General features: G+C 45.2%; 1 protein-coding gene across 1 annotated transcript; it reads left to right on the top strand.

Annotated features, from left to right (window-relative positions):
- Positions 1-220: 220 nt before the first annotated feature.
- tcaim (T cell activation inhibitor, mitochondrial) lies at positions 221-11,795 on the top strand. Its single transcript, XM_056286295.1, has 11 exons — positions 221-335; positions 838-939; positions 1,096-1,228; positions 1,328-1,475; positions 1,576-1,831; positions 2,619-2,741; positions 9,577-9,674; positions 9,830-9,921; positions 10,046-10,278; positions 10,456-10,587; positions 10,680-11,795. The coding sequence occupies exons 2-11, from the start codon at positions 905-907 to the stop codon at positions 10,903-10,905; spliced, it is 1,476 nt and encodes a 491-aa protein (XP_056142270.1). The 5' UTR covers positions 221-335; positions 838-904; the 3' UTR covers positions 10,906-11,795.
- Positions 11,796-14,833: the final 3,038 nt, after the last annotated feature.

Here is a 14,833-nt window from a genome sequence, read left to right on the forward strand (position 1 = left end):
GTTTAAATCTAGCGCGGATGTGGCGTCAACTAGTTTAATATGTTTAGTCACGGAATTTCTCATAGTATTGTTTTATTTAGTCAGTAGAGATTTTAGTTTAATTCCAGTAGATGGCGGTCATGCACTTTTTCAGATGCCAACTGCCTCTTAACACAAGATGAAGAAGAAGGAGGAGGCGAGGAGGAGGAGAAGAGGAAGAAGAAGAAGAAGAAGACGATGACGGCGATGATGAAGATTGGTTTTGTCTGAATCGATGGTCGTCCAATTAATGAAAGTACGTTATAGAATCAGTGCAAGGTTAGCAGCTTATTGGTTTCGGAAATAATGTTCTCAAGGTAATTAATGGCTTTCCTTCCGTTTTCTATTAGTTGTGTGACATTGAACTGAACTAAGCTATCACTTATTGTAGCTGTCGTATCTATTTAACGGGGAGCTGGAAAATAACACATAGGATGCATCTCTCCCCACCAGTTAGTTTGTGTCCGTAGCTAGCGGGTAGTGGCAGGTCACGGATCTCCGCGTCTGAGTAAAGTCAGCCGGTCAGCGTACCGTGGATGTCGCCATTGACAAGTGCATTTGAATGTTAACCGAAAAATATGAGCAGAAAATAAACGTGCTTAGTTGGTAAATAGACACCCCATTAACAGCTGGCCTGAACTTGACCTACACAGGTGGCTGCCATGTTTATGGGCACTTCTGTTTGCGCCTTCGTGACTTGCATAAGTAGCTAAGTAAACACAGCGAGCTTGATCCTTTGGCTGCATCGAAAAAAATTACGGAAATAACGGAGCAGCCCATCAGACACTGCGATGTCTCTGGTCACTTTTTTAATGACAGAACAAGTGATAACGCCTGCCGTGGATGCCAGGATTTGATGCTGATCTGTTGATAGCCTGCATCAGCCATGTCTGTCATCTCCCTACTGCACAGTATCATGAGGTAATGCCCAAGCACGTTTTTCTCTGACTCTGTCTTTTGAGATATACTAGCGTTGTGGCCATTGGCTGCTTCGCCTTAATGTTAACGACGGGGCCCTCAGATGGGGCCCTGCTTAGATTCTAATATCGCTCTCTCTTTGTCTTTATTACCATTAAGAGTTGAAAGACTGCAAGTTGCCATACATTTTGTCCAGCAGAGGGCTTTGTCAGGGGCAGATGCTGTCAACGCACTGAGACCATTTTACTTTGCAGTTCATCCAGACTTCTTCGGTCAGTACCCCAGGGAACGGGTAAGTTCACCATCAACTTGAGCCGTCATTGTCACGAGAGCATCAATAATGGCTTATTCGGTCGACTTTCACTTATATTTTTCATGTCTCTATCAACAGGAGGTGAATGAAAATTCTCTCAAGAGGCTAAATGGCTATTTGGAAAACCTTCAGAAGCCAGGCATACGTTCAGTTCAACCAACAAAGCTCACATTTTATGTCAGGGAAACAAGAGACAGCACTGATATTCAGCAAGATCTCCCCTCTGGTACACTTTCACTAAAGCATTCTTCCACAACTAAAATGAAAGACCATTTGTTTGGAGAAATCCTAAAAAGATGGCTCCCCTGTTTCCTGTTGTTTTACAGGCTTCCGTTCTGTGAGTTTCACTCTGCACACCCAGGATATTTTGAGCACGGTGATGAATGTTTTGAAGTCCTGCAGCCTTCCTATAGAGCACATGAACGACCTGAAAGCAAATACTGAAACGCCGAAGCAGTCCCTCGAAGCAGGGGTACCGTTCTATCGGCCTATCAAATGGGACAAAACCTTCTACACATTCACTGGCTTCAGAGACCCTGAACAGGAGCTTCAACAGGCCAGGAGAGTAGAGCCAACACTCAGGTAAATGGTAGCACCAAAAGAAAATGTCATCTAGAGTCCAGGTCTCCCATGTGCCTACAGAGTTGAGTCGTTTAACTGTACGCATCGTTTTTTGGTTTTTTTGGTTTGTTGATTTATGCCTCATGGGTTTGCATTGTTGCATTATCACTGTGATAACATTAGTACCGTAAGTAGGTGCTTTTCATTGTTTTGTTTTTTTTATTTCTAAATGTGTTACTTCATTGTCTACGTTGCCCGCCAACACCAATTGTAAACCTTTCTGTCATGTTAGAGGGATCCCTCCTCTCATGCTGTTCCTGAGGTTTTTCCCATTCTTTTTTTTTTGTTGTAATTATTTTCTTTCGTTGACTTTTCCTCATCCAAATCTAGGGTCTAGGGAGGGGGTGTTGTCCATTGTTTATAGTAACTACCTGCTTTCCACTGTGTGAATGAGACTACAACTGTGATTTAGGGCTATACAAGTAAACTTGATCTGATGTCTTTAATAAGTCATGGCCTGCATTTGTACAGCAGGGTTGAACTCAATATTGACAAATGATAAAGAATGAATGCTCTGTCCTCATCAAATATACCAAAGATGTGTGTACTGTATATTTTCAGTTCAACATGAACCTGAATTGATTGCAACCCTGTTGTACTGATTTTTTTTTTTTACATTTTATATCCAAGGAAACCAATTTTTTCAGTAATTGCAGGTGTTGAAGGTTTATTGATACTTTTATTAGTTGTTTACCCGAAGGGACAGGCTATAATAATTGCTATTGTAAAAATATCCTCCGGTTCGCAGCCTGTGGCTGAGAAACAACGAGTCTGAGGCGACAAAGAAGCACAACGCTAGCCTCCCTCGGCGGGATGAGCTGAAGAGACTGAAGAAGGAACTGTGTCAGAAATTTGCCCTGGCTGATATCAGGTATTCATTACCACATTCAAGTGTTTCTGTCCATTTTCAAACCGTTGTGTTGATGCAGTGCTGATTAGACTTGTAACCTTCTTCACTGGGATGCTGCCAATATAAACTTAGCACAAAAAGTAAGGAAATTTGTGTTTGGTAGATTATTTCTTTGTTGTAACAATGTTTCTTGGCAATAAATCTTGTGTCAGGCACCTGATTGTCAGCACCTGGGGTACTAGAAGCTCAAAACAAGAATCAATAGCAACAGCAAAGTAAGCTGATTGACATTGGCAGAGAAGATTTGGCAAATTTTTCAAGGGCACAACCCACATACTCAGCTCTGCTGCTCATCCCATAAATGCATGTTCCTTACAAATGTGGCACCATTTAAAAGGTAAATAAACGGGCTTTCTAACGGTATAAGACTTATTGCCTAGAAGCATTGTTACAACAAAGAAATAATCTACCAAACACAAATTTCCTTACTTTTTGTGCTAAGTATAGTAGTAATAGTATTGTCTACCTTTTTGACAGCCTCATCAAATTCTCAGGTCTCATGTTTTTCTATCTACTTGTAGCTGTCAAATTTCAAAACCTGTCATAAGTGTTTAAGGCTGCGTCCCCATTTCTTAAAGGCACTTCAATGACTGTGCGCTCCAACTCTCATCTGCTGCCTCTGAACAGCACTTTACTTTCAATATGATTCCGTCGGAATCAAGGAAATACCAAAAAGTTGAATCAGTTCATCTTGATACATTTAGTGGGAGAAACATTTCGTCACTCATCTAAGTGACTTCGTCAGTCTCAACTGACTGCAGATATCCCCAACATTACAAACAGTACAGTTGCATAACGACCGAAACCGGCAAAGTTGCGTTACAACCAAAATCAATGATCGGTTTGATATGCAAATTACCGTGACCATTTATTAAAGTTACAACAGCCATGTGTACTATTCACAGAGGGTTGGGGAATAGTTGCAATCACAGCATTGTAAGATGGTGACAGATGTACTCTTAGCCCCACCCCACTCAGTTCAGGTGTGGTCGTTCCCTCTTCACATAGATGGGCTCTTTGACTCCCCGTTCAAACCAGTGTTCCTCCCTATCAAGGATGTGCACATCCTCATCCCGCAGGTTGTAGACTGTGGAGTCCTGGCCTGACGAGGTAGCTCTTCTGTGTTGTGCCATCCTCTTTGCTAAAGCCTACTTGGTTTCCCTGATGTACAATTCATGGCAATCCTCCCGACACTTAACAGTGTACACTTAATTGCTCCGTTTGTGCCAGGGGACCCGATCCCTGGAGTGGACCAATTTCTGGAACAGCGTGTTTTGGGGTTTGAAAGCAACCAAGATGCGGTGTTTGGAAAATTCGCATCTCAACTTTTCCAACACTCCCACCACATACAGTATCACCACTGGTTTACGCTTAGGCAGTTGTTGTCCTTTTCTTCTCTTTGATCAGGTGGTGCACTGTTGGCTGTCTTACTGGCCTTGACAAATGCCTAGTTAGGATCTACTACTACTACTTTTGGTGGCTCCCGTTAGGGGTCGCCACAGCGGACGATACTTAACCATCAAAACCGGACTCCCCCAGCTGCAACTGCCATGTGAACGAATCATGCACCCTCGAAGGAAGATGCCAGACTATTTCTACTATTCAAGGTAGACATATCAGGTTTGCAAATAATAAAATACTTTTCTGCCAAGCATAGGTTACATCTTTTGCTGCTAATTGAATATGCATTGCTCTTTGCAAGGATTTTCCATGAAATAAGTGTCGGCCTTGTTTGGTCAATGTAACCTGTGCTTGGCAGAAAAGTATTTAATTATTTGCAAACCTGATATGTCTACCTTGAATAGTAGAAACGAATTGGCCACCAGCTGTAGACACCGAAAAAATATCTTCTTTGTAACTACTACTACTACTTTCAGCTGCTCCCATTAGGGGTCGCCACAGCGGATCATCCGTTTCCATCTCTTCCCGTCTTCTGCATCTTCCTCTGTCACACCAGCCACCTGCATGTCTTCCCTCACCACATCCATAGACCTCCTCTTTGGCCTTCCTCTTTTCCTCTTCCCAGGCAGCTCCATATTCAGCATCCTTCTCCCAATATACCCAGCATCTATCCTCCACACATGTCCAAACCATCTCAATCTTGCCTCTCTTGCTTTGTCTCCAAACCGTCCAACTTGAGCAGTTCATCTAATTTAATCGTTCCTAATCCTGTCCTTCTTCGTCACTCCCAGTGAAAATCTCAGCATCTTCAACTCTGCCACCTCCATCTCCACCTCCTGTCTTTTCATCAGTGCCACTGTCTCCAAACCATATGACATAGCTGGTCTCACAACCATCTTGTAAACTTTCCCTTTAACTCTTGCTGGTACCCTTATGTCGCAAATCACTCCTGGCACTCTTCTCCATCCGCTCCACCCTGCCTGCACTCTCTTCTTCACTTTTCTCCTGCCCCCCCCTTTACTTTGGACAATTGACCCCAAGTATTTAAACTCATATGCTTTCGTCACCTCCACTCCTTGCATCCTGACCATTCCACTGTCCTCCCTCTCCTTCACGCTGAGGCATTCCGTCTTGCTCCTACTGACTTTGATTCCTCTTCTCTCCAATGCATACCTCCACCTCTCCAGGCTCTCCTCAACCTGCACCCTACTCTCGCTACAGATCACAATGTCATCCATAAACATGGAGTCCACGGAGACTCCTGCCTGATCTTGTCCGTCAACCTGTCCATCACAATTGCAAACAAAAAAGTGCTCAGAGCCGATCCTTGATGTAATCCCACCTCCACCTTGAACCCATCTGTCATTCCAACTGCACATCTCACCATTGTCACACCTCCCTCATACATATCCTGCACCACTCCTACATAACTTCTCTGCAACTCCCGACTTCCTCATACAATACCACACCTCCTCTCTCGGCACCCTGTCATTTCTCTAGATCTACAAAGACACAATGTAACATCTTCTGGCCTTCTCTATACTTCTCGATCAACATTCTCAAAGCAAACATCGCATCTGTGGTGCTCTTTCGTGACATGAAACCATACTGCTGCTCGCTAGCCATCACCTCTCCTCTTAACCTAGCTTCTATTACTCTTTCCCATATCTTCATGCTGTGGCTGATCAACTTTATACCTCTGTAGTTGTTACAGTTCTGCACATCGCCCTTGTCCTTGAAAATTTGTACCAGTATGCTTCTTCTCCACTCCTCAGGCATCCTCTCACTTTCTAAGATTGTGTTAAACAATCTAGTTAAAAACCCCACTGCCATCTCTCCTAAATATCCATGCCTCCGCAGATATGTCATCAGGATCAACTGCCTTTCCACTCTTCATCCTCTTCATAGCTGCCCTCACCTACATCATCCAACTTTCTCTCACTCTCATTTTCTTCATTCATCGGCCCCTCAAAGTACTCCTTCCACCTTCTCAGCACACTCTCCTCGTTTGGCAGCACATTTCCATCTCTATCCTTGATCGCCCTAACTTGCTGCACATCCTTCACAGCTCAGTCCCTCTGTCTAGCCAATCAGTACAAGTCTTTTTCTCCTTCCTTAGTGTCTAACCTGTCATACAACTCACCATACGCCTTTTCCTTTGCCTTTGCCTTTACCACCTCTCTCTTCGCTTTACGCTGCATCTCCTTGTACTCCTGTCTACTTTCATCTTTCTGACTATCCCACTTCTTCCTTGCCAGCCTCTTTCTCTGTATAATTTGCTGTACTTCCTCATTCCACCACCAAGTCTCCTTGTCTTGACCTTCCTCTGTCCTGATGACACACCAAGTACCTTCCTAGCTGTCTCCCTCACTGTTTCTGCAGTGGTTGCCCAGCCATATGGCAACTCTTCACTACCACCCAGTGCCTGTCTTAACTCCTGCCTGAACTCCACACAACAGTCTTCCTTCTTCAACTTCCACCATTTGATCTTTGGCTCTGCCTTCACTTGCTTCCTCTTCTTGTTCTCCAAAGTCATCCTACATACCACCATCCGATGCTGCCCACTACATTCTCCCCTGTCACCACCTTGCAGTCTCTAATCCCTTTTAGGTCGTGCCTTCTACATAAGATATAGTCCGCCTGTGTGCACTTTCCTCCACTCCTGTACGTCACCCTGTGTTCCTCCCTCTTCTTGAAATATGTATTCACCATAGCCATTTCCATCCTTTTCGCAAAATACACCACCATCTGTCCTTCCACATTCCTCTCCTTGACACCATACCTACCCATCACCTCCTCATCACCTCTGTTCCCTTCACCAACATGTCCATCGAAGTCCGCTCCAATCACCACTCTCTCCTCCTTGGGTATCCTCTCCACCACATCATCCAACTCACTCCAACTTTTGAGGCATATGCTCTGATAATATTCAGCAATACACCTTCGATTTCCAGCTTCATACTCATCACTCTGTCTGACACTTTCTTCACCTCCAGCACACTCTTGACATACTCTTCTTTCAGAATTAGCCTACTCCATTTCTCCTCCCATTCGCACCATGGTAGAAGAGTTTGAACCCACCTCCGATACTCCTGGCCTTACACCCCTTCCACCTGGTCTCTTGCACACACAGTATGACTACCTTTCTTCTGTCCATCATATCAGCCAGCTCTCTCCCTTTACCAGTCATAGTGCCAACATTCAAAGTTCCGACTCTCACCTCCACACTCCTACCCTTCCTCCTCTCTCGCTGCCTCTGGACATGCCTTCCCCCTCTCCTTCTCCTTCACCCAACAGTACCATAGTTTCCACCGGCACCCTGCTGGTTAACAGTACCGGTGGTGGTTGTTGGTAACCCGGGCCTCGACCGATCCGGTATGGAAATTCTTTGTAACTACAAGTAAAATGTCTTTATTATTTCCCCCCCCCCCCCCCCCCATTAGATGATACACATGTGACATGTATTAGAAGTTGTATTTTTTATATTTCATATTTTAACTGCCTGCCCTTCCAACTGTGCCCCAACACCACCCCACTATATGATATACATAAATTACCTCACTTGACGTTACCTTGTGAAATTCTAAATTTATGCCATTTCAGCAGTGCCCTGGTCATTTAAATGCTTTTACAAAACAGCCCCAGCCTTTACCCTATTGGTTGTAATATTTTCTACCCCAATATTGGGTGCTGTGCATCGTAACTACCTACCCCATTGGTTGTAATAGTTCAAATGTTTTCTCCTCTGATTGGTTACTGTCCACCGAAATTAGGAGCGTGACGCGGGGCAACGTATACTGTGTGTTTTCTTTGTTGAATCACATTAGCAGCTGATGACTGTGCAATGCACGAAACAAGCTTGTACTGCTATGTACGAGTTTTTTTCTTACGTCTATATTGATATATATATATATTCATTCATTCGTCTTCAGCCGCTTCTGCGGGGTCGGGTCGTGGTGGCAGCAAGCTAAGTAAGGCACTCCAGACGTCCCTCTCCCCAGCAACGCCCTCAACCTCCTCCTGGGGGATCCGAAGGCGTTCCCAGGCCACATTGGACATGTAGTCCCTCCGGCGAGTTCTGGGTCTACCCCGGGGCCTCCTCCCAGTTGGCCGTGCCCGGAAAACCTCCAAAGGAAGGCGCTCAAGAGGCATCCTAATCCGATGCTCGAATCACCTCAACTGGCTCCTTTCAACGCTAAGTCCCAGCAGGTCTACTTCGAGTTCCCTCCAGATGTCCGAGCTCCTCACCCTATCTCTAAGGCTGAGCCCAGACACCCTATGGAGGAAACTCATTTCAGCCGCTTGTATCTGCGATCTCACCCTTTCGGTCACTACCTAAAGCTCATGACCATAGGTGAGTGTTGGAACAAAGATTGACTGGTAAATTGAGAGCTTTGCCATCCGGCTCAGCTCCCTCTTCACCACAACAGTCCGGTGCAATGTCCGCATTACTGCTGATGCTGCGCCAATCCGCCTGTCAATCTCCTGCTCCATCCTATCCTCACTCGTGAACTAGACCCCGAGATACTTGAACTCCTTCACTTGAGGCAACAACTCATCCCCAACCCAGAGGGAGCAATCCACCATTTGGCCTCAGACATGGAGGTGCCGACTCTCATCCCGGCCATTTCACACTCAGCCGCAAACCACCCCAAGTGTGCGCTGGAGGTTGCGTTCTGATAAAGCCAACAAAACCATACATATAACTCCCGGGAAAACTGAGTTGCTGCCGGAAGAGGTGTTGCTGGGCCAGTTCGGGGGCAGTATTCTCTCCAGTCCTTAAAACAAAAAAAAAATCAAATCCCAATGTCCCAGTGCGGTGACAGGGGGGACACTGTGCTGTAGGAGATGCCGTCCTTCAGACGTTAAACCGAGGTCCTGACTCACTGTGGTCATTATAGATCTTATGGCACTTAACGCAGAGTAGGGGCTTCCCCAGTGCTCTGGCAAAATTCTCTACCTGGCTCTCTCCATCTGGCCACCTAATCATCCCCCATGTAATTGGCTCAATGATTCCTCCCTCTCCACCTCAAGCTGATGTGTGGTGAGCGTTCTGGCACAAAATGGCTGCCATGTGTCACCCAGGTTGTGACACAGCTGTTTTGGTCATTATGCAACTGTGCTGTTCATAAGTTTCGGGATACCTGCAGTCAGTTGAGACTGACGAAGTCACTTAGATGAGTGATGAAACGTTTCTCCCACTAAATGTTGTTTCCAGATGAACTGATTCAACTTTCTGGGATTTCCTTTCTTGGATTATTGAGTATGCATTCAGACAGTCAGAAAAATATTTATTACATCTGTCTTTAGTTTATGTCAAAGATGAGAAAAGGGCAAAGGCAGACTCTTTTAATGAAAAAGCCAACATTGTGACCACTCTAAATGTCCCCTGCAGGTGGCAGCGGAGTTGGGGGATCACCCACAGGTGCTGTCAACTGCAGAGTCTCAGCCGGCTTTCTCAGCAGAGCCCTGATGCCCTGCTCAACCTGCGAGGTACAACTGCCGTGGGACCTCCATTTGACCACAACTTCCTAAGAATTCACCACTGTCAGCGCTGAGTTTAATCCTTCCTCCCATGTTTTCCAGATGACATGATAATATGGGTCCATTCCTCTTCTTCTTGTGCTCCTTAACATTTTTTTTTTTAGGACACACGGTTGTATTCACTGACCAATCAGGGATGAATGCCTCAGGACATGTCATGTTGGGAACAATGGATGTTCATCACCAGTGGACAAAAGTAACGTGGCTAAAATGCCTAGATATAACCCGTTTTTTTGGCTTTGCAAATTGCCCTTAATTTTTCATGTGTGTGGATGTGCCTGTGATTTGTATGCCCTCATTTTGTGTATGTGTTTTTCCAGCTTTTTGAGATGCTGCCTAGTTATCGCAGCCTGCAGCAGCAGACAGAATGGTTGAAGGAGAGGATCAGTCTACTCCTGGGTGGTGCACAGGTTATCCATGTTGAGAGGCTCGGACCCATCCAGCCAATTGCAGAGCACTACAGCACCCTTAACACCTTCCACAAAAATCTGGTGTCTCGATGTCTCCGCCTGCACCCCAGGAGCCTTGAAGGACTGACCATGACCTTGGAAAAGTCAGTTAGCTGAAACTGCATGAGTTGTAAAGTCTGGATTGGTACAGCATGGCATGCGTACACATTTTTACTGTGTCTTAGACCACTATTTATATTCATTACAGACTTGCAGAATTGTCTGCCTGTCAGTCTGTCTATCTATCTTAGTAACTGGCTTCTGTTTGCATCACTTTGCAGCGATCGCTCCACCCCCAGTCTTCATGAGATGGGTCACTTTATTATTCCTACAAACTGTGATCCTCCCAAGCTACAGGGTTTCCTTCAGAGCCATGCATCTGAGGCCAGGCAGCGAATTAAACACAAAAACCAGTGAGTGACCAATGCTCTGTCTGTGTCTGTTGCATTTTATGTTTGTTTAACTCCATGTATTGTAAAGATCTTTACTTTTTTGTGTTCTCCAGATTGCAGGCAGAGGAAGAGGCAGCATTTCAAAACTGTCTCCAGAGTCTGTCCCTGAGGGGCCTGTCAAAGGAGCCCAGCATAAACTCCAGCCAGATGATCAGTTGCTGTCAACGGCTGGTGGAGCAGCGCCTGCCCCTCATGCAGGGTCTCCACATTTGTGTGTCCCACTTTTACTCGGTCATGCATGACGGGGACCTTTGCATCCCCTGGGACTGGAAGAGCTGAGCTGGAGGGGGAAGCTGTCAAGAGGGGACATCTCGATCTATTTTCTGCACGGGAGGCATCGGACAAGAGGATCCCCGGTGGAACACTCCCTGCGGTTGTTAAATTCTTGGAGAAGTTTGGGGTATATCAAATGTTGTCCAGGTTAGAAAAGCTTGAATATTTAAAACTATTGGGATGGATTTATTGGTCAGGTGCTGCGGAAGTGACACGAGTTACATTTCCTAAGAGGGGGATGGGACCTAAGTGAGACCACAGGAGAAAACGTTTAAAGTAAGGTCATTTGAGATTAATTTTGGTTAAATACCAATGGGTCAATCCAAAGAGAAGCACTTTACCCTTGTACCGGGCATGTAAAATGAACACTAAATGGACACCACAAGTGCAATATGGTTGGAGTGTTGGCTGCCTAGTGTTCAGGAGAGTTTTATTTTGAGAAATTTTTAGAATTTCTATTTATTGTTGGTTAAGATAATATGTACTTTAATAACCCATGTCGGGAAATTCATCCTTTGCATTTAACCCATCCCAACACACACTAACTAGGAGCAGTGGATAGCCGCCGTGCAGCGCCCGGGGACCAAATCCAGTTCTTGTTACCATGCCTCAGTCAGGGGCACAGACAGGAGTATAAACTTATGCATGTCTTTGGATGGTGGGAGGAAACCGGAACATGTGGGGGAAACACATGCAGACATGTAACGAAAACTTTTATTTTTATGTCTTGTATAAAACTCCAGTTCAGTAAATCATTTCCAGATAATATAAAACAATGAGTTTCTTTTTTTTTCTGGATTTTATGCCCCCTTTTTCCCCCCAATTGTATCTGGCCAATTACCCCACTCTTCCGAGCAGTCCCAATCTCTGCTCGACACCCTCTGTCGATCCGGGAAGGGCTGGGAGGATCACGCTATTCCCTCCAGTCCCCCCTCCCTGAACAGGCGCCCCGACCAACCAGAGGAGGCACCAGTGCAACGACCAGGACACATACCCACATCCGGCTTCAGACCCGCAGACACAGCCAATTGTGTCTGTAGGGATATCCAACCAAGCCGTAGGCAACATGGGGATTCGAGCCAGCGATCCCTGTGTTGGTAGGCAACAGAATAGACTGCCACGCCACCCAGACGCCCATAAAATAAGTTTCTAATGCAGATTACTACCATCTAGCTTGGATGAATTCAGTACTTCGGAGATATAATTTACAAGACGACCCAGAAATGCCAAAAGGTTTTTACAACTTTTTTTTTTCTTTTTGAATTTTATCCCTCTTTCTTCTCCCCAATTGAACCCGTCTAACAATTACCTCACTCCCGGTCGCTGCTTCACCCCCTCTGCCGAGCCAGGGAGGGCTGCAGACTACCACATGCCTCCTGTGATACATGTGGAGTCACCAGCCGTTTCTTTTCACCTGACAGTGAGGAGTTTCACCAGGGGGATGTAGCGCGTGGGAGGATCATGCTATTTTCCGCCGACCAGAGGAGGCCCTAGTGCAGCGACCAGGACACATACCCACATCCGGCTTCAGACCCGCAGACACAGCCAATTGTGTCTGTAGGGATATCCAACCAAGCCGTAGGCAACATGGGGATTCGAGCCAGCGATCCCTGTGTTGGTAGGCAACAGAATAGACTGCCACGCCACCTAGACGCCCATAAAATAAGTTTCTAATGCAGATTACTACCATCTAGCTTGGATGAATTCAGTACTTCGGAGATATAATTTACAAGACGACCCAGAAATGCCAAAAGGTTTTTACAACTTTTTTTTTCTTTTTGAATTTTATCCCTCTTTCTTCTCCCCAATTGAACCCGTCTAACAATTACCTCACTCCCGGTCGCTGCTTCACCCCCTCTGCCGAGCCAGGGAGGGCTGCAGACTACCACATGCCTCCTGTGATACATGTGGAGTCACCAGCCGTTTCTTTTCACCTGACAGTGAGGAGTTTCACCAGGGGGATGTAGCGCGTGGGAGGATCATGCTATTTTCCGCCGACCAGAGGAGGCCCTAGTGCAGCGACCAGGACACATACCCACATTTAGCTTCCCACCCACAGAACACGGCCAGTTGTTTCTGTAGGGACACCCGACCAAGCCGGAGGTAACACGGGGATTTGAACTGGAGATCCCTGTGTTGATAGGCAACGGAATAGACCACCACACTACCCAGATGCCCCAAGTTTGTTACAACTTGCTTTCAAAACTCATATTTTTGTTAAATGATGGATTTTGTATTCTCTTTACTTTATATAAAGAACTTTTTTTTCCTTTATAAAATCTGGTCAGTTCTCAAGAGTTGCTTCATTAGATGAGGTCTTTGATTATGCCTGTTGTGGGTTATTTTCCCTTGGCATGTTCAGAAACTTGTCAAGTTTGACCCAGTGACACAATAATTGAAGTCTACAATTTGTTTTAAGTCGTTAATATCAGTAATATTGAAATTATAAAAATTGAACACATGCAAATCCACAATTTCTTTGAAATAGTTTATATCACTGAGATTGACACAATAAACAATGGGAACATGTAGTTTAATGGCATTGTCCCAGAATTAAAATAGCTGAAATAGTGATATCATTTTTCATTTGATATATTTCAACAAGTTTAAAATGTAATAACTATCTGATAAAGATTTTGCTGTTTGAATAAAATTTATTATTTCAAAGTTTTAAGTGGTATGGGGTTTCATTGATATTAAAAAAAAAAAACATTTTTTTCAAAAGAAATTAAACCACTGATGGCGGTTACAAGCTCATTCACATAGAAACAACCTGTTCAGATTTAAGAGGGGGGAAAAAAGGCCAAAAACTCAGCCCAACACCAAAATTAAAACTAAGCATGTCAAACAAACACAACGTGGTAGTTCTTCCGGTGTACACCGATCAGCCAAAACATTAAAACCACTGACAGGTAAGTAAAAAAAAAATCTCATTACAATGGCACCTGTCAACGGGTGGGATATATTAGGCAGCAAGTGAACAGTCAGTTCTTGAAGTTGATGTGTTGGAAGCAGGAAAAATGGGCAAGCGTAAGGATCTGAGCGATTTTGACAAGGGCCAAATTGTGATGGCTGGGTGACTGGGTCAGAGCATTTCTAAAACAGCAGGTCTTGTGGGGTATTCCTGGTCTACAATGGTCAGTACCTTCCAGAAGTGTTCCAAGGAAGAACACCCCGTTACAGGGTCATAGGCGCCCAAGGCTCACTGATGCTCGTGGGGAGCAAAGGTTAGCCTGGTCTGGTCCGATCCCACAGAAGAGCTACTGTAGCTCAAATTGCTGAAAAAGTTAATGCTGGCTATTATTGACGGGTGTAAGAACACACAGTGCATCACAGCTTGCTGTGAATGGGACTGAGTGGCCACAGACCAGTCAGAGTGCCTATGATGACGCCTGCCCACTGCTGAAAGCGCCTACAATTGGGCATGTGAGCGTCAAAACTGGACCATGGAGCAATGGAAGGTGGAATGGTCTGATGAATCACGTTTTCTTTTACATTATGCAGATGGCTGGGCTGAGTGCATGTGCATCGTTTACCTGGGAAGTGATGGCACCAGGATGCACTACTGGGAGAAGGCAAGCCAGCGGAGGCAGTGTGACGCTCTGGGCAATGTTTTGCTGGGAAATCTTGGGTTCTGGTATTCATGTGGACGTTACTTTGACACATACCACCTACCTAAACATTGTTGCAGACTAAGTACACCCCTTCATGGCAAGGGTATTCCCAGATGGCAGTGGCCTCTTTCAACAGGATAATGTGCCCTGCCACAATGCAAAAATCATTCAGGAATGGTTTGAGGAACATGACAAAGAGTTCTACGTGTTGCCTTAGCCTCCATTAGAGGTCTTGTGGAGTCAATATCTCAACAGCTCAGCGCTGTTTTGGCGCCATGAGGGGATCTACACAATATTGGGCAGGTGTTTTTAATGTTTTG

The sequence above is a fragment of the Lampris incognitus genome, chromosome 9 (genome assembly GCF_029633865.1).
Source record: "Lampris incognitus isolate fLamInc1 chromosome 9, fLamInc1.hap2, whole genome shotgun sequence".
NCBI lineage: Eukaryota > Metazoa > Chordata > Actinopteri > Lampriformes > Lampridae > Lampris > Lampris incognitus.